This window comes from Hypoxylon trugodes (assembly GCF_022578975.1).
Source record: "Hypoxylon trugodes strain CBS 135444 unplaced genomic scaffold F4822scaffold_3, whole genome shotgun sequence".
NCBI lineage: Eukaryota > Fungi > Ascomycota > Sordariomycetes > Xylariales > Hypoxylaceae > Hypoxylon > Hypoxylon trugodes.
Window position 1 is genome coordinate 3,111,364 of NW_026250018.1, and position 19,034 is coordinate 3,130,397.

The window sequence follows — 19,034 nt, forward strand, 5'->3', positions numbered from 1 at the left end:
TTCGAAGATCTTGCTTTCCATTACACGAGGCTGAATCTAGTATCCCATCATGGTAATCCGAGGGCGCCCTATGGTTTCGCAACGATGATCATCCTGACAAATTTTATTCCCCATGGGTACCCCGGGCTTTTTCGGAGGGCGAATATGTGGTTGGAGGCGGCGCGGCGCTCTATTAATGGGGTTAGGGATAGGCAAGGTTTATTCTTGGCTTTTTACTGTTGTGGAATTATGTTGTTGATGGTGTAAATGCAGACCAGTATAGGTAGTTCATTTGTGGTTCATGATACCGATTTTGACGCAGTTTTCGGCGCGACTTCTTGCAGCGAATATGCAGAAGTAATGCGACACTGCTAAAATGACGATCATGCTCGTTCCTGATCGTCGACGTGGAAACACGTTGTTGACGCCCGACTCTGGGTCCTCTGTGAGACGGACCAGTATAGTTCCATCGCGGTCATATCCTCTAGTTACTAGGGAATTGCAACAGCCTGGGGCTGTAATTGGTTAGCCAGTTAAATCGGGTCGGTTGATCAACAAGTAACTCGAACTTAGTAAACGCGAGGAAAAAACACATGATCGACACTACACTACACTACTGCCAAAAAAAAGGCAATCCACTTCTGGAAGCTCCAGTTCGACGTGTTTTGGTTCCGAACGTGAACCCTGGTTCACTTGAGATAGGCGAGTGGATGCGAAATGACGTACTTTGTATAAAAGCGCTCGCCTACGCCCCGCCCGGCTTGCTATTTTGGTCCATGGCGGGCTCCGTAGATTTAGGTGACTTGCTCCGTACCTAAATCCGGTACGCGGTATAGCGTAGTAATTAATTATTGTGTGGTTGGCGCTATACTCCTTGGTTTAGGAGCATGTGGCGTTCAGGGGGTTGAATGACCGGTAGGTTCCGCCAACGCCTTTGCTATTACTTGCGTGTGCATTGCGATGAGGCGATTGATGAAACATTGTTTTGACGTCGTGGTAAATGCGTGGAGCCGCGGAATGCTCGGTTTACAGGTAAAATACAATTATGGGGATTAGGCTTCTTGGTTTCTATGCGGTGAGTAGGGCCGGTTATACCTAATGACGACAACGCTTCGGTGTGCGTTACGACTAGCAGAATCTCTATTAAGGCATTCCTGGCATATCGTCATTCTACTCTAGTTGAGTGGCTACCCCTGATCTCTACGAGTTGAAGAAAAAAGCCTCAGTCTCCAGATGCGTGATACTTCAACAGCGTCTGCATGGTTTTTATTGCTACCCACATCGCTTTGGCGACTTGACTTATCAGGGAAGCCGCGAGGAATGACTGAGCATGTGTTTCACTGAACTTGAGAAAGGTTGTCATAGAGAGGAAATCCGAGAGTTGCGTTGGCTGTATAGTCAGCTACTTTCCGTCTGAATCACATTTACGGGCCAGTTCAAAGATGTTCGCTGAGTAACGTTTGCCGGATTGACATTGTATGAGGCTCAAACCTACTACATTGACGAGAGCTGATCATTGCTTTAGAGTGTAACTACCTCAATCATACCCGGATGGCACAAATATGGGCCATCTTCATTCCAGTGTCCCTGACGTGTCTATACTTCGAATCAATAGACTAGACGAGCACATGATAGCCAATTTGCATAAGTGTACTCGCTAGAGGCTCATGGGATGGTCTAGATCCCCACCCCCTTTTCTTCTAGATTCAGGGGTTAGGGCACACAATAAATAAGGAGCACCTTTTACGCAATTTTGCGATCACGGAGATGAAAGGTATTGTCCAATGTAAGTCTGGTACTAGTAGTGCGACTCGCTTGAATGAGCTGAAGACAGTTAGAACGATTGGTGCCTTCTGCTAGGCTAGGTATCTTAGAATTTCTCCTCTGTAAACCCTTTAAGAATTTTAACCAACCTGATTGCTTCAATCCTTTCATTCGTTTTCTATCATATCCTTTGTTAGCTGTGTTAGCCCAGATATATAAAAATTCTTCAAAGCTGAGTTGGTACGAGACTAAGGTTGTGTCAAATGAAAAAGGGGACGGCTACCCTTATTGATGAATTACCGCGGTTGAAATAACTTGCGTATTATTAACCTGTTGCAATTATGAAGGCATGCGGTGGCTAAGTATCTTCAGGTAGTTTCAGGAAGTATGGGCATTTTAGATCTATAATCTAATCCGAGATAGAAGTCTGGTAACAATTTGTTTAGCTTAGGCATAGTGACTAAGGGGAAATATTATGGTGCCAGACATCACCATGATGTGGGCTGCTATGAAGACCCATGGAATGGTAGGAATAGTACATATGTGCTAGTGGCATACCAATATTATAAATGAAGAGTTTGGTGAATCTTTTCTGCTTCATGAATTCAGGGGTTGACTCTTCATTGCACTAGGTATGCGGTTACACTATGGCGTAGATGATTGATAGTACTGTTTAGCACATAATTTATATCAAATAAATGGTATAGAAGCTCTCCAGTTTTTAAATACTTTTAATGATTCTCTACATCAAGCCTACTCAGATCTTGAAGCCGAACAAACGTAGCACGCGAGAACAGGAGCGTCGTTATTTAGCTATCCAGATTGCAGTTAACGAGTACAAACATGTATGTAAATAGTAGTTTCTTTAATAGGGTCATTACCTAAGTCTCTATCTGATTCTGCCTTTTCATTGGCTCGGTGATTATGTAAGGGACAATAGAGTTTAGCCGAGCTGCAGCTGGGTGGCAGCTGTTAGCTCCCTAGGATAACCCCACTAGGATGCCCCACTATGACTCGATTTTTCCTAGTCTGCAGGTCCGTTTCCCCTCAGCAAAAAACCAATCTCAGTCTGCTTCTTCGATTTAGGACCAACATCTTTCGCGCTCACGGGTTAGATCCCCGAAGCACATCGGTTCGATCCTTTTAGCGTCTAAATTTTCTATCATCGATTTCTTTTTTTTCCTTCTTCCCTATTCCCATGCCTGACCTTCAACTTGCAGTATGGAGACGGGTCTCGATGAGCTGATCGAGTCGCTGCTAACGGAGATCGCTTTCTCTGGTGTTCGAGGTGAGTTTAATGTCGATCGGTCGCATCACATATCATTATTGATCGACTACTCTATTTAATGCATCGAATCAAATCTTACTTATTTTATCAGGATGTTCCGTCTCGGCTTTATTGAAAGCTATTGATTCATTCTACAGCCAGGCACGAGGCGAACTTCACAAATCTACTAGAACGCACCATAATGAAGCGCATAAGCCAGGCGATGCCAACGACGGCATAACTAATTCTAATAATGCAGCTCCTAGCCAACGGAGCCATACTGAATACGATATTTCTACGGGCTCAAAAGTTTGGGGATGGTTGGTAGCTAGGAAGGATGTCTCCGTTGGCACCGATAGACAGTTTAATCATCTCTCATTAGAGGAGGTCCTAGCTCTGCCGGAAGAGGATGATAGTTCAGCTCCTGCAGATGACACGAAAGCACCGAAAACCGTAGGTAGTACTCCAGCAAAAAACCAGCGATCCTCAAAATCCTCGCGCGAGTCAAAAGCAGCCTCACAGAAGTGGAGACCTCACCTATATGTTTCCGAAGAACGTCAATGGAAAGCCCTTGCTGGTCACGGACCGGACCTTAAGCGGATACCCCTCTTTGAATGGAGAGCACTCGTCGACATTGCATCTGTGAGGGAGGAGGGGATTCTTCAAGGAGACCTGGTGCGATTATCTGGCCAAGATAAACGGTCCCTCCCAACGCGCACCGATGCTTTGGCGAAAAAGGGATACGTAATTAAACAACCTGTCATCCTCCGTGGTTGCCGCTCAAGTAAATTATGGCTTGCTCAATTTGCAGGCAGCGCGAAGCAAGGTCGCGATGGGCTTAATTTTGACAAGCTCGATTTATCGAAAAATGCCCTAGCTAAAGACTTTACCCCGGTTCCATTTAGTGATTCTTGGAATGGCGAAAAGCTTGACTATATAGCTATTGCTCAAGCTTTCAATGCCGTCCTCAAGGCGTGGGGCATAATGCGATATTGTGATATGCGAACCAAACTAGATGCCAACCGCGTGCCCCAGATGAGAGCTCTAGCGAAGACATCGCGGTGGTTTACTAGTATTGGGGCCGCTACCTTTGTGGCCGCCAGATTCGCACACGGCCAGAAATTATTCAAGGACTGCATTAAATTTATCAGAGAGCCGACGACCGAGGAGTGGAAAGTCTTTCGAACTACGCCTACTGCCCACATCAAAGTTCCTTCTGCGCGCTTAGGGAAACGGGGACAGGCATCTCGAGCCAAGCATAATAAGGAAGCCAAACCTAGTGGGCATAGCCAGGTGAAATCGAAGAAGCCCTCGGATGAAGAGAGCCGCAATAACCCTCAGAACGAAGAACTAATTGCATCTTTATGGATTCCATACAAGCCCATGATCAATACGGCATTCGAGATAATCAAGAGGGCTGGCCTAGAAGGATCCTCAAACGGCGAGCTCGGTCATGTTACGCTGGGGCATAATTATCGAAAGTACATCGCAGCACTCACTGGGTCGTTGTCAGTGCCCAATTCACAACCTCCTCACATAAAACATTTCGATATCACCTCACAACTTAATCGTCTGGGGAAGACCATGACCTATCAATTCTTCACGACCGACGAAATTAGTGACGTTACTAAAGAATCTAACCAGGAGAACGGAGTCGAGGACCAGGAAGATGCAGTTGCACAAATTTCGGGTGCAGGTTCTCTAAACCGAGATTTAGTTGCCCCGGCAAGGCAATATGCGTTCTCCTCATTCCTGAAATCCAAATTCGCGCCGATTTCCAACTCGTCCTTCTCCCAACTTCACAGTAAATTACTTCGCTCGAGGCCTAAGCAAAGCAGGAAGCGAAAACGAATTGTGGACAACGAACCTACTCTCGGAGACCATGCGCGACGAAACAAGAAACCTAGAAGAGGAGAACCTCCATCGGCCGAGGGCGAGAGATTTGATTCACGCGGAGGAGAGTCTGGTTTTATGTCTATATTGAAATCAGAGCTACCCATGAACGATATAGAAGTGCCAATTTCATCACCATCTCCGCCACCAAGGCCCTCCGGCGTCCACCGTGAACCTGACAACATGCTAGACCCACCTGGGAAGAAAGGCCGACGTAAAAGGTCCATTGTCCTGACGTTTAAATTCGACTCACTCAAGGACCAGTCTTTTCTTGAACGTATGCGAAATAAGCGTCCAGCAAACTCCGAGGAGAATCCCCGAAGCCAAAATGAGACCCCCCCCGCGGTCGGAGATGATCCTACTGTTTCCGAAACACCAGATACGGCAAAAACCAAGCTAAAACCAACCAAACGCAATGGCAAAACTGTGTATCGGTGTGATAAGTGCGGTAATAGTTGGAAGAATTCGAATGGCTTGGAATATCATATCAACAAGTCTCGTACTACCTGCAATCCCGACTACGTACCAGGTCCCCCTCCACCCCCAAAGCTTTCTCCTAAACCAAAGCCTGCACTCAAGGTCGCAACAACGCAAACGCCCGCAGCCCCAAATGAGGACCAGACTCCAAGCCCAAAACGACTCTTGGAATCGGCCCGTAAATCAAAGCAACGTAACTCCGGAGCTGAGGATCGCCGTCCCGTTTTACCTTCTAAGCGTGTCCGTATTATCGAGGATCATACACACGACAGAGATTCTGTAAATGCACAGATATCTCATTCTATCCAAAATCCTATCGTCTTACAAGACCTAGAAGCTTATGATGTTATCGACCGCCGAAGACGAAGGGAAAGAACGCATGCTTCGCACCAATTACGCCAGATGAGTCAAGTATTGCCACAAGCCGTCTCGGAACGACTCGAAACCAGTAAAGCGAGCAAAAAATCCGATTCAGGAACAAGGAACGAGCCGCCAAAGGATACTTTGGTAGAAATCACCCAGGCGAATGCCACTAGTCGCCATACGACACCAGCTACTAAACAGAAAGCGAAAGCAAAGGGGAAATCTCAGGTTCAAGATAAATCCTCCCGTCCTCGCACGAAATTACCGGAGGTTCCAAACGCCACACCAACCACGTCTGATTTCAATCTTAGGCCTACTCCAATAAAACCCACAACGGCCGCGGTAGACTCTCCCATCGTTGCTAATGCTGCGGCAAACGATCAGGGTTCTGGAGATGCCAGCGGCAACCCAAAGAAATCTAGGAAGTCATACACGCAAACTCTTGGTGCATTACGTAGGGAGCGTACAATGAATATCATCCATTATTTTCTTGATAATAATGACGGAGTCTTCCCAGGACAGCGGTCTTTATACTTAACCCTGGTGTCTGTCTGGAATAAAAGACATAACGATTTAGAACCTCCAGATCCGAAAGTTTGCCAAACAGTGGTGAATACCATGGAGAGGACAGGAGCACTAACACAAGTGCGCTTCTTCTTCCTCGATGACAACGGCAAACTTCAAGATTGTTGTGTACTAGTTAAAAATAAATCAGATGCGGCCAGTACTACGGATCTGGCTACTAACCCTAAAGTGGTTATCCTTAAGGAAAAAATGAGGGAAATGTTCCCGGAACCGTATGTCCCAGAGGCATTTTCATCGTCTCAGGAAGATAACGAATTCGACCCCAATGATGATACTCAACATGGAAACGAAATTCGGAAGGTACAGCGAAATTCAAGCGCAACTGATGATATTGAGGTGCTGCCGTACTCAGTACGTTTTATACGTGATCCTCCACCTTCAGCTGGTTTAAAACGGCATGCTGAAGATGAAGTGGCTCGTGCGTCATCTCCCGCTAAGAAGGCTCGTGTTAGCGTTCGTGACACCAACAAGCCCCGGAACACACCCAAATCCCGAAAGCGAGGTGAATCTTTGCAGGCCAGTCAAGATGCGAAGTACAGCTGGAGCCAGGAGCAAAACCCGGATGAGAAATGGGATCAAATCCAGGCCAATCTTCAAGACTTTTCGACGGGGGCATGGTCAATGTTGCCCCAAGGAGTTACCCCGTCAGAAGTTTCTCGCGAGAAACCGCTGTCCTCAATACGACGACGGCTGAGCGGAAAATCAAAACCATCTAATAAGACCCGCGCAGAGCCATTCGAAGCAATATTTTGGGACCATGATTCGCAACATGATGACTTTGATAAGAGCAAGGCTGAAGATTCCGCATCTGAGGACGAGGACGATGTGGTTATGACCGATATTCGGCGTCGTGATAGTGCGGATGATGATGAAAACCCGACTGCTGAGCATACTAGTCTGAGATTCACAAAATACAAGAAACTTCGGGGCACACAAGCAGGCTGCTGGCCTTGGTTACCGGCTAGCTTTTTCGAGTCGAATTCGGCGAGCTTCGTCTTGGATGGAGAAATGCCACATGCCACGTGGTTCCAGCGAGAGAATTTACCGCATAATGCTGAAGAAATTATCAAGAGCTTCCGGAAGAGGCGCCAGTTCAGCTCCTGGGCGGATCCGTGGTATGGTAAATTCGTATGGGATGTGAACACTATCGAGAAATGGGAGCTATCGCACGAAAATAAATGGCTCTTGACGGTTGGATCTATTGCGCCAGATTACAGGTTCATATCTCTCTCGCCCGATACCTCACAAGTGAACATGAAGCCTATAGCACTTGAATGGCCGAGTCAAAATCAATACACCACGGAGAACATACCCGACGAGGTAAAGAATGCATCTCCTGACGACGACGACGCGGGTTTACCGGAAATGGTCAATCGCGCCAGAGGCAGGCCGAAGAAAAAGCAGGAAACCAATAAAATGGGACCCGTGAAGAAATCAACTCCGGTACCCCACATAGAAATTCAATACACCACACGATCCCTAAAACCAATACCCATTCAAAATCGGGGTCGTGTGAATAAACCTCATCCGAACGAAGAGAAGCTTGGACTAAGCGGAGAAACCGAACTAATCGCCGCCTTTGTAGTTTTCAAGACTCTCCTAGGCGGCGTGGATAGAAAGATAGATATCGGCTCGATCCTCAAGACGTTCCCTCAATTTTCTCATTCATCTCTCAAGAAATTCTGGCCCAAAGCTTGTAAAGAACGCAAGACATATATCGATGCTTTGACATCGAAGTTTCAGTCTGCCTTTTTAGAGGCGTACGAAGCAGGAGATATCCCGCCACTTGACTACGATGATATTGATTCTTACGATTGGCGATCCCTTATTCTTTGGGCGGCTAATCTGGAGACGCACGAAAATGTGTACCTCCCCGAGTTGCGAAATGAATTAGAGGAATCCTACTCATTAGACGATGCGATTAACGAAGCCCCCGATTGGAGAGAGAGGTGGTACCAGAATCTAGCCTCCATATATTCCCGAGTGGAAGCAACGTCAAGCGAGCCTATCTCAATCCCTGTTGGTGGCGGTGTCACAGCTGAAGAGATACTGCTAAGCCGCGCGAGGTCATGGGTCCGTTCCTTGTGCATCACCCCAATAAAAGGTGTTAATACGCCAGATGAAATCCGCGTAAAACTCCTGAGATTGAGCGGTGGAAGTGAGGCTGAAGCGAATAAACTACTTAAGAAGGTGGTTAATCAACTCACGTCAGAAAGGATAGCTGCAAGAAGTAAAGGGAAGATACTTGGCCAGTCCTTACGGTTGCACGGCGTTTTTCAGAAGCAACTTAAGAAAGCTTCTATTGTTGAGAAATTTGTCCAAGCAGCCAATTTCAAAGTACTACTCGACGAAAGTTTCCGCAGAGGAGAGGGATATGACCTACCCTATGTTGCCGATGACGGAACAACCATGGCAGTCCTCAACCTCCAAGCTCTGGGGCGTATTCGCGTAGAATCTGTCGACATTCCCCACATTCCTTTTGGTTTCGAGCCCGGCAACTACGACGGAAGAACATTCCCAAAGTCTTACTATCACTTTAACGTAAGGCTATTTCCTACAGAGAGTTACATGTACGATAAAGACCTACCGGTCCTCGGGCAAGCAGTACGCATGAAAGCGCCACAAGAAGGGCCTCATGGTGAGATACCTATTTGGGTCGATTTCTTCGGAAAATTCGACAAGAAACGCTGGGTTACATATTTTACTATGATGACTCTAGCACTTGCGACTAAGGGCCCATTGACTCCATACACGGCAAGCGTGCTTATGAAGCCATTTGTCGAACCATTCGAGGCGAAGTTGATTATGGATTGGATTGATGGCCTAGGCCTATTGGAGCGATTCGACTCGGACCAAAGTGCGACAGTAGGAGAATGGTGGTGGCTAGTCGCAGGCAAGCTGGCGTTGGATTGGAAGGGGAAGGATGTTGCTCAGGCCTAGGTGGCGAGAAGATTTCGCCCTGTATTGATATAGGGTTCGTTGCATTTTACGGCGCAGTAATGTACAACATGGAAAAATTACAGGCGTTTGGGAGAGAAAAACCAAGATACCCCATACATCTTGCTGCGAGGCATTACGGGCCGCATTCTCAGGGATTCTGTAATTTTAAATGGTAATAGATGAATTCATAGTTGTAATCATTACTCGGGATATTAGTCCGTCTTTAAACAATTCAATTACGTACCAGATTGTCTTCTTCAGCATACAGTAAATCCGATAGCCCAACTTCACTCAAGTTGCAGCGGGTCAGTCCCATCACGATGGCTCTAGGGCGGAAGACCTAACATCTAGACAGCTAGACCAGCAAACAAAAGCTCCTGACATATAAATCGAAATGGCACCATAATATTTTCATGCAAGTTCAAAGGTGCTATCGTCTAGTGGCAGGACAATACGTTGTGGTTAGCAAATTCTGGTTTAGGGTAGCTTGTTTCTTCTCTAGATAGATGTATTTAAGACAGCATCCGTGTAAACGGCGGTTCGATCCCGTCTAGCGCTATTGATTCTTTTTTTTTTTTTTCTATATGTGAATGGTGGTGTTGGTAGACGGTAGCGATCGTGATGGCATTCATGAAGTGACGAGATAAAAATAAGATTGAGTACGTATAATGGCCACAATTCAAGTAACACAATTGGACAAGTCAGATATAACTTTAAGCATTTTGTAAAATCAGTTTACAATTCAATTCTTGGTATCGATACCCAATAGCAACATGTAAAAATACTGCAACGCCATGACCTTATTACGAACGCCAACCGCCAATGCAACCTGCTCTCAGTGAATCAATCTTACATTTATCGACCAATTAGAATCTTGATAAGCATCGCAACCAATAGAATCATTAACGATGCGATGGCATAATCAATCCACGGCGGCACTCCCGCGTTCGGGTCTACGCGTCTTGTGGTCGGAGTAGGAGTCGTAGTCTGCCCTACCGGATCTGGCAATGGTGTCCTCCCCGTCGGCGCTGGAACACCTTGGACTGGTCTAGCAGGAGGCGGTGCCGCCGACGTACCTGCTGTCGGCGGTTGTATCTCCCTCTCAGGCGCGGTTTGCACAAACCCCTCCGCCAACTCCGCACTCTCAGCATCCTCTTTTGCTGCCTCGCTCTCAGCCTTCGCCTTCTCCATCTCATCCCTAAACCCCATCCTCAGCTCCGCGGGTATCTGTACCTCTTCCTGTTTCCTCTTCCCATCGTTCTCAGCATCTAGTTCTTTACACCGTTCCTCACTCTCCGCGATTATTTCCGCGTTTGTGCGGCCGCATGTCGCACACTTCCACTCCTTGCTTTCGATAGCTAATCGCTTGCGTACGGCATCACTTGTATCTAACCCGCCCAATTGTCCGCGCGCATCGGTCTCCATGAATGAACGTAAGGCGACGATTGCGGTGCGCACGCCCCATGCTGGTTGCCAGGTCTCGGCGTGGTGTCCGGAGATGCTGAGACATATCTCGCGGTTCGCTTCGAAGCGTCCGCTTGGTGTTACGAAGCGGAAGGATGGCGGGCTGAGGGGGTAGCTGGGTGGGAGAACGATGCGTCCGTGGTAGAGACCGTCGGCGTAGGAGGAGTTCGGGGGCCCGCGGAGGGTGAAGTGCCATTCGAAAAGGTCGGATTCTAGGGGCGATGCGGTGTAATCTGGTGACGGGGAGTTGGAGAGTTCGGCGGCTTCTTTTACTGTTGAGATTGGGTTAGTAGGTGGTTGTTGATTGTTTGGTGGAGGGTGGTATTAGGGAAATAGGAGAATAAGAGATAGGGGAAACATACATATGCGTCGGATGGTAGGGGATTTGGAATTGAACTTTGGGGTAGCCATGTTGGCGAACGAGTGGATAGATAGATAGTTGGGCGGGTGGATAGAGTGTTCACGATGGTCTCTTCTATTCGCGGATTGTGACCGGTTACCTGCAGGTCATTGCGCGATAGAAGAATGTAACTTTAGATAATAGAATGCAATTAAAAGGGGAATTGAAGCCTGTCACAGATTCTATCGTGTTACGGGTTTCTTTGTTAAGCAGCAGTCGAGGCCAGGTTGTCTTGATACATTTCGGGAATTCGTAAATTGAGGCCGATGGGACAAAGGAGATGTATCGGAATGGAGGATCCCTGCTTATGACATCCCACCATACGTAAGCAGGCGATGACGAGTTAGCACGTGATAGATTAGCTTATCAGTCACGTGGACCCATAATCTTGACAATAATTCCCAAGTTGAAGAAAAACGCGAAATAATAGATACTTCAACTATGATTCTATAAAATCTCTATTAATGTAAATATTAGAGGCATTTACTGGAAGAAGATCGTCAATCGAAATTATAATTACTAGATCGTATTATTCAAATAGAAGGGTCTCCTCAATCGACACTCATCTTGTATCGCGTCTCTTCTAGGCTGTGAAAGGATACATATGTAATTCATGAGCCTTTCTTTGAAATATGGACATTTACCCATTGAATTTAGCTGAAAAACTCGAAGTTACGATGGGTGTGGTATAGCAGAATACCTACGTCAAGGCAATCGCTACCTGTATGTGGCATGCACATACAAGTTACTTCTATATCTTCAATGTGAAGTTGCCCTATGTTATTTATGAATGGCTCGTTACATGTAGTCGGGCTTGCCTTGTTGACTCTATACGTTCTCGCCGCTTCCCTCTTAAATTGTTGAGTGTCAATTAACTCCGCCCACCGAGGAAACTACTCGTCGCAATCAACGCCGTTCCTTCCCCTTTGATAAATATTGTGAAGGGATGGGTCTCTTTGAAACACGTCGTTTCCTAAAAATTTAGGTGGAAGGCGACCACGGTAACTCTAATTTTAAGGTAACGACGGCTGGCCTGCGCACCAAGGAAGGCGTACCGGCAAACCCGCCCACCCAGGTACTCGGCGCAACACAAAAATAATTGAACTCCTGCATCACTCCTCTAACTCTAACACCTTCGTCGTATTTTTCATTGAAAACATAAACGATCCATATTCGCAGTCCTTGCCTGTCTCCATCCATCATCCCACTCATTTTCTTCTAATATCATTCATTCTATTCAGTTATCTGAATTCCCGGTGATATTACTCCAAAATAATCGAGACCTTTTAGCATCGAGGAACAATGGCGTCTCGAGCGGGCCCCGTTATCAATGCACCTCCTCCCATGCACCGATGCGACCAGTGCAATGCTATCTTCGAAAGTGAGAAAAGACTTTTCTCTCACCAGGAGGAGGCTGGCCATTTGGCTTGCGAGTTTTGCGACAAGCTCTTCCACACGATGGATGCAGTTTTGGACCATCTATCAGCTGTAAGTCCTTCCCGCTTGAAGAAGTCTACCTGATGCAACACTGACCCACCATAAACAATGTAGGAGCATAGAGAGTCCCAAGACATAGTCTGTCCTGGTTGTGAGAAGAACTTTTTCACTGCTGGAGCATGGGTCAACCACGTCGAGTCTAACGAATGCTCTGGAGTTTTCCCCTCGGATTTTGCTGGCGACACGGCCGAAATCATGGATTATCTCTCCACAAGATTGCTCAAATCTACCGAGGTGGTTAAGCAAGAAGTAGAACTCTCTGGTCCTTCTCATATCACCGACACCTGGGGCGAAGACTGGGAGGATCAGAACAAATTCGACGTGGAGCGACATCCCGAGAACTTCCCGAGAACTGTGAACCAGGAATTTTATCAGGGCAGTTCAAAGCAGCCCAACTTCCTCACGGGAAGTGGTGCTGGTAGCCTTGAACAACGCCCGGGCAACGCTTGGGCTCAGAAGAAAGATTTGTTCCCCGAGAGCAAGGCATCTCGTGCTGTACCACCCCCTCGATCTATGATTGAGAATTTCCGGGAACCTTCTCAATCTGCGAAGCCTACAGGGGAACGTATTCTTGATCCCGACCACCCTGATTTTAATGTGGCGTTGTTCATGAACCCGATCTTGGAGACCTATAAATGCCCCTACAAGAGCTGTAGGTGAGTATTTCGACAACTAAATAACCCTATTGGGGGATCCTGTGGTATTAACCTGCCTATAGCTCGAAGTTCAAATATCCAAAGGGGTTGATCAATCACTTGAGATCCCCGGCGCATTCTGGTAATGAATTCCGATGCCCAGGATGTAGGGTCGTGTTCACAAGTGCCGCTTCGTGGGCCCAGCATGCGGAGACAGTTAACACATCCAGATGTCGCGTTGCACAGACGGAGGTTTACGGCCTTGCTTTGAATGCGATCACCAATGGCGCTTTGGAAGTTGAACTTCACGAAGATATCATCGGTAATAAGGCCAAGGTTAGAATCGTTAAAGGTGTAAGTGTTGTTATTCACTTTTTTTTTCTTTTGTCGCAGCACTGCTGTATTAAAAAGTGACCCTAATCGAGTTGACTGGGGAGTTATGACCTCCCAAGCAATTTGGAATATGGACCTCTTTGCCCGGATTTACTAATTCTTATCATTGTAGTGGCCTGCTTCGAGACAACTTCGAAAGCACGATCCCGCATCTAAGCCTGTACCCGGTTCGGAAGGATGGGCCAAAGCCAAGCAAGTTGAGGCATCTGAGAGAAAGTTGAAGTTCGAGCCCAAGCAAGAAACCTTTCATGGATCTTGGTAATATCGTGGACGGAGCGTTTCGAAATCTGACATCCAGATATATGGGGATATCTCACGATGCGAATGAGCTGCCCGACAGTTTAACTGCATAGCTTTTATCGTTGATGCACTCAATTTGCGCTTATTTTTTTCTGTTGTGGTTACGTTGATTTTTTCATCTAAGGTAGAGAGTTATGCTGCACAGCTCTGGCGATGAATTAGACACTCACGATAGTTTCGCAATGAATTTGATAAAGACCATAACCCTATCATTACGCTCATTGATAACGTATCAAGTTGCCTTTATCGTAATGCGGTCCCTAACCAATAAGCTAGGAGAACACGACCCCGGATTTCACCGCAGGACATTTTATCCATGTGTGGATGGTAATTAAATTGCCCGCAGATCACTCTATACAATTCAGCCGCGGATGTTAGAGCTAATTACCAGAGTAGGCAACCCACCTTGTTGTCCCTACTTTCAACCTCTTCATTCTGTAGAGTGCAATACGGCCTCTCGACCTTACTTATCTCCACGTCCTGGACTACTGCGTATGTACCTAGGTAGGTAGGGAATGGAAGCAATGATATTCTGCATTGTTTCTACCATCATAGCATGTAGGTAGTTTCGACGAGATATGTTGCTCTCGCGCTTTGATTAGGAGTGACCAGGTTCTCCACCTTCTCCAAGCCCAGACGAAGGAATCTATCATTGCGACGGGTATTGGCGTGGCATTGAACCCTGCATATTGATATATTGCCTAGTCGGCTGGTGATCAGCGCTGGTTTGAAGGGGGACCGGCAGATGTATCCTCGCGTGAGGGTAGGACTCTTAGTATCGGATCAGCGCCATGACGATAGAGAGGGGTTCGGTGTGTGGGCTGGGTTGCTTATATAGGGTCTCGATCTCGATAATACCCCTAACTTACCTGGTACCTACCGTTTTTGTGAGACGCTTTTTGACGATCATGTATTTACGTGTTACTGGGGCGGTAGCGACGACTGCGTGGCTTTTTGCTAGCCGGGTTTTGGCGCAGGGTGTTGGGAGCGCGGATACGCATCCTCAACTCACAACGCAGAAATGCACGAAAGGAGGGGGTTGCGTACAGCAGAATACGTCGATTGTGCTAGATGCGAGTTTCCATGGCCTGCGAGATGTGAATGGAACGAGTAGCTGTGGTGGATATGGCGGCGCGTTCAGTAAGACGCTGTGTCCGGACCACGAGTCGTGTGCGAAGAACTGCGTTCTTGATGCTGCGGATTACGAGGGCAGCGGTGTGCATGCTGAGGGTAACGCTCTGACGTTGAATCAGTATGTACAGCGCGGCGATAACTTGACTTCGCAAAGTCCGCGGGTATACCTCTTAGCCTCTGAGGGAGACGACTACGAGGTTTTGTATTTGAAGAATCAGGAGATCAGTTTCGATGTGGATGTCTCGAAGTTGGTTTGCGGTATGAATGGCGCATTGTACTTGGCCGAGATGAATAAAACCGGGGCCCGCAGCGCCCTGAATCCAGCTGGTGCGAAATATGGTACTGGATATTGCGACGCACAGTGCCCGACGCTACCATTTATCGATGGCGTGGTGAGTTTCGACGTTTAATAACCTGCATAGCCTACCTCTCATCAATGTTCCTACCTCAAACATATTTCGGATCAGAGCTAATAAGGAGGAATCTAGGCAAACATCGACTCGAAAGGAGCGTGCTGCAACGAATTCGACGTCTGGGAGGCCAACGCACTAGCCTCGTCCTTCACAGCTCACCCATGCAGCAACTCGGGGGTATTCGCGTGCACCGGCGAGCAATGCGGTAGTCTTGGCGTATGCGAGAAATCCGGCTGCGAGTATAACACGTGGAAATTAGGGAACACGACGTTCTACGGTCCTAGCTCGTCGGCGTCGTCCCCGTCGGATGGGTCGCCGGGTGGGGCCAAGAAGTTTACGATTGATACTACGCGCCCGTTTACGGTTACTACGCAGTTCTTGACTTCGGATAACCCGACGGAAGCTAATCGTGGTGTTATGAATGAGGTTAGAAGGTTGTATGTTCAGGATGGTGTTGTTTTTGCGAATCCGGGTGTTGCGGATCCTATGATGCCGCCGGGTGACTCGCTGCGCATGTCGCATTGTCAAGCGGCGGCTAGCACGTTTGAGGAGTTAGGTGGACTGGGTACGGCGGGTCGCGCGTTGGATCGCGGTATGGTGCTCGCGTTTAGCATCTGGAATGATGGACGGCAGTTTATGAATTGGTTGGATGCGGGGAAAGCTGGTCCGTGTACGCTGGAAGAGGGCAATCCGGACGTTATTAAGAAGCAGAGCCCAGAGACGAAGGTTACGTTTATGAATATCAGGTGGGGAGATATTGGAAGTACATATAGTAATGGGACGATAGCGTAGGATAGTTGTAGTTGAAGCTATCCACAGTATGTATTGAGTTGCTTTACATAAGGCATTTACATAAGATTCTAGTTGATGAAGATGATGACGTAAGGATGTAAATGCTGAATAAAATAATACTTAGATACTTAAAGCATCCTTTAGTCAGCCATCAGCTAAGCCTCTGCCCCTACTGGACGGCTCCACGTACGTAAGGTAGCACCGGTGCATCCGTTGGTATGCACCGCCACAACCAAGCTTACAGCGCCGTCGATAGAAAAGGTAGCCTAGAAGCCTACTATTCCAGTAGTACGCATCGCTACGACGCTACAAACAACCCCTGTATCCTTGTCACGTCAGCTCAAAGAAATCGGATCCTAGAATTCGTCAGGGGAAATGCCCAACCGATAAAAGTAACCAGTCAATTCTTTTGGAAAGGAAGTTCCAGTTTCATGATGTGATGTTTGCTGTTTCTTGACCATTTGTCAGTTCGCTTCGTCATTCTTTATTTCTTCTTTCCTCTTGTCGAGTATCTGGATTCCTTTTATTTTTGCATGTTCGCATCTTGCTGTTGCTCTTCATGGATAGGACCCCTTCATCGCCATCGTTGCGATCGTCGTCACCAAATATGGCTCGAAGATGGGCGCGGAGGATCGAGCGCTATTGCTGTAACTGCCTAACTTACTTCCCGCTAGCTTTCGTGTACGGCCTCACGACCTGGGCAGTATGGGTTGTAGTCAGTATTGGATCAAGCAAAACGACAAAACCATATTGGATAGGTTTGTACTACCCCGAATCTTTATTGCTTTGTGTGCGATGCGACAAGTAAATTACATCTAGGACTTGGGACTCGAGCTGACAGATCGCCTGTAGGAACGAAATCTTCCATCGTCGGTGTTCTACTCTACCTTATGCTAAACTGGTGCTACACCACCGCCGTTTTTACGAATCCCGGTAGCACGACCAACTCCTCCGGTTATTCGAGTCTACCTACCGTTAACCCCCCACACGCTACCTCATTTACGGTCAAGTCCAACGGCGAGCTACGGTTCTGTAAGAAATGCCAAGCCCGTAAGCCTGATCGCGCACACCACTGCTCGACATGCCGACGATGCGTACTCAAAATGGACCACCACTGTCCTTGGCTCGCCGGCTGTATCGGATTGCGCAACCATAAGGCTTTCTTGCTATTCCTCATATATACTACGCTATTCTGCTTCTACTCGTTCGCTGTGGCTGGGTCATGGGTGTATATGGAGATGCTGACCCAGACTCAATATGTCGATACCTTGATGCCGGTTAACTTCATCATGTTAGCAGTCGTCGCCGGGATTATTGGTCTCGTCGTTGGTGCGTTTACTGGTTGGCACATAATGCTTGCGAGCAAGAATCAGACAACTATCGAATGTCTCGAGAAGACACGCTACCTAAGCCCTCTACGAAAAACGATGCAACATCAGTTCGTCGCACAACATAACGGCGAAGGCATCTCGCTACCGAAATACGGGCAACAGCTACTGGATCTTAATGCGAACGCCCTGCCCGGTATTACGAGACCCGAGGAAGGCGAAGTGAGGTCGAATGCGAGCGATGATGATATACCCCGCCAATTATCATACGAGGAAATGGAGCGATATCGCGCCAGGAAGCGATACGAAGAATACATGGACGAGCAAGACTCAGAAAAACTACCTCACGCATTTGACCTCGGTGCCAAGCGAAATCTATTACATCTATTCGGACCCACCCCGGCGCTATGGTTCTTCCCTATTATCAACACAACAGGTGATGGCTGGAACTGGGAAGCTAGTCCTAAGTGGTTGGCCGCGCGGGAACGCATCGCCAGGGAGCGCGACGAGCAAAGACAAAGGGAAAGAGCGGCCGGGTGGGGTGAACCCGATCCGTCATTCGTCCCTGTCACTGTTGAACGGCCGACCGGCGCAGGAAGGCACTACCTATCACCCCCACCACAACAGAGACCGACCTCGGGCCGACGCACGCCGTCGAAAGCCGACCGTATACTCGGCCGGGACCCGAATTTATACGTAGATGAACCTACGAGCTCGGTGTCGATGCGCACGCTTAACCGTCGAGGTCATGATATAGAAGATCTTGATTACTCGGATGACGGCGGGGATTACCATGACGATGTGCCAAAAAAGGGGGGTGAAGAGGAAGAAGATGCGGAAACTAGGGCTATGAATCTAGTCACTAATGGTGGATGGGCGAGAAGTGGAGCGAGTGGCTTGTTAAGGAAACCGTCGTCTTCGTCGAGGAGTGGTAGTTATGGGTTCGCTAGTAATGGTAATGGGAGTAGGAGACCGACTCCGCCGAGGGGGGCGGCGAAGAAAGTTGAGGATGAGGATGATGTGGATTAGGAGGTGACTAAGCTGCTTCGGGAGTGGAGGTGTAAGAAAAGTGGCAGAGTTGTAAAAGGTACTGCTCAGGCACGGCACCGGGGATACGGGGATGACGGCAATAAGGATTAGGGAATGGATAACATGGTTCTGGTATTGTTTGTGTATGTATGATTTTCTGACTTGCGGTTTGTGGGTTGTGGGTTGTGGGTTGTGGATATATCATCGCATGTATGCATGGCTGGGCGTTTAGTTTATTCGTGTATTTGATTTTTATTAGTTGGTTTATGTAACTGGTATGATTATATTGAACTATTCTGCTTTGATGTTTAATAAGGAATGTATGGTTGTGCTAACTGGTCCCTAACGACACTGGTGGGCATCCACTACCTACCCAGCGTC

General features: G+C 47.6%; 5 protein-coding genes and 1 non-coding gene across 6 annotated transcripts; 5 read left to right on the top strand and 1 right to left on the bottom strand.

Annotated features, from left to right (window-relative positions):
* The first annotated feature begins 2,818 nt into the window (after window positions 1-2,818).
* F4822DRAFT_396600 (uncharacterized protein) lies at window positions 2,819-9,514 on the top strand. Its single transcript, XM_051457539.1, has 2 exons — window positions 2,819-3,031; window positions 3,123-9,514. The coding sequence occupies exons 1-2, from the start codon at window positions 2,965-2,967 to the stop codon at window positions 9,266-9,268; spliced, it is 6,213 nt and encodes a 2,070-aa protein (XP_051317172.1). The 5' UTR covers window positions 2,819-2,964; the 3' UTR covers window positions 9,269-9,514.
* Window positions 9,515-9,694: 180 nt separating this feature from the next.
* F4822DRAFT_t47 lies at window positions 9,695-9,827 on the top strand. The gene has a single exon. It is a non-coding gene; the product is annotated as a tRNA-His (tRNA).
* A 78-nt stretch (window positions 9,828-9,905) lies between these two features.
* Window positions 9,906-11,403, bottom strand: F4822DRAFT_396601 (UBC-like protein). Its single transcript, XM_051457540.1, has 2 exons — window positions 11,095-11,403; window positions 9,906-11,004 (listed from the first exon to the last, which is right to left on the bottom strand). Exons 1-2 carry the CDS (start codon window positions 11,141-11,143, stop codon window positions 10,124-10,126), a joined length of 930 nt encoding a protein of 309 aa, XP_051317173.1. The 5' UTR covers window positions 11,144-11,403; the 3' UTR covers window positions 9,906-10,123.
* Window positions 11,404-12,434: 1,031 nt separating this feature from the next.
* Window positions 12,435-13,919, top strand: F4822DRAFT_427249 (uncharacterized protein; the record flags this gene model as incomplete). The annotated part of the gene is made up of 4 exons (XM_051460703.1): window positions 12,435-12,620; window positions 12,684-13,285; window positions 13,348-13,618; window positions 13,770-13,919. The coding sequence occupies 4 exons, from the start codon at window positions 12,435-12,437 to the stop codon at window positions 13,917-13,919; spliced, it is 1,209 nt and encodes a 402-aa protein (XP_051317174.1).
* A 946-nt stretch (window positions 13,920-14,865) lies between these two features.
* F4822DRAFT_427250 (glycoside hydrolase family 7 protein) lies at window positions 14,866-16,296 on the top strand (the record flags this gene model as incomplete). The annotated part of the gene is made up of 2 exons (XM_051460704.1): window positions 14,866-15,483; window positions 15,580-16,296. 2 exons carry the CDS (start codon window positions 14,866-14,868, stop codon window positions 16,294-16,296), a joined length of 1,335 nt encoding a protein of 444 aa, XP_051317175.1.
* Window positions 16,297-16,586: 290 nt separating this feature from the next.
* On the top strand, window positions 16,587-18,927 carry F4822DRAFT_396611 (palmitoyltransferase PFA3). Its single transcript, XM_051457541.1, has 2 exons — window positions 16,587-17,054; window positions 17,149-18,927. The coding sequence occupies exons 1-2, from the start codon at window positions 16,856-16,858 to the stop codon at window positions 18,651-18,653; spliced, it is 1,704 nt and encodes a 567-aa protein (XP_051317176.1). The 5' UTR covers window positions 16,587-16,855; the 3' UTR covers window positions 18,654-18,927.
* The last annotated feature ends 107 nt before the right edge of the window (window positions 18,928-19,034 follow it).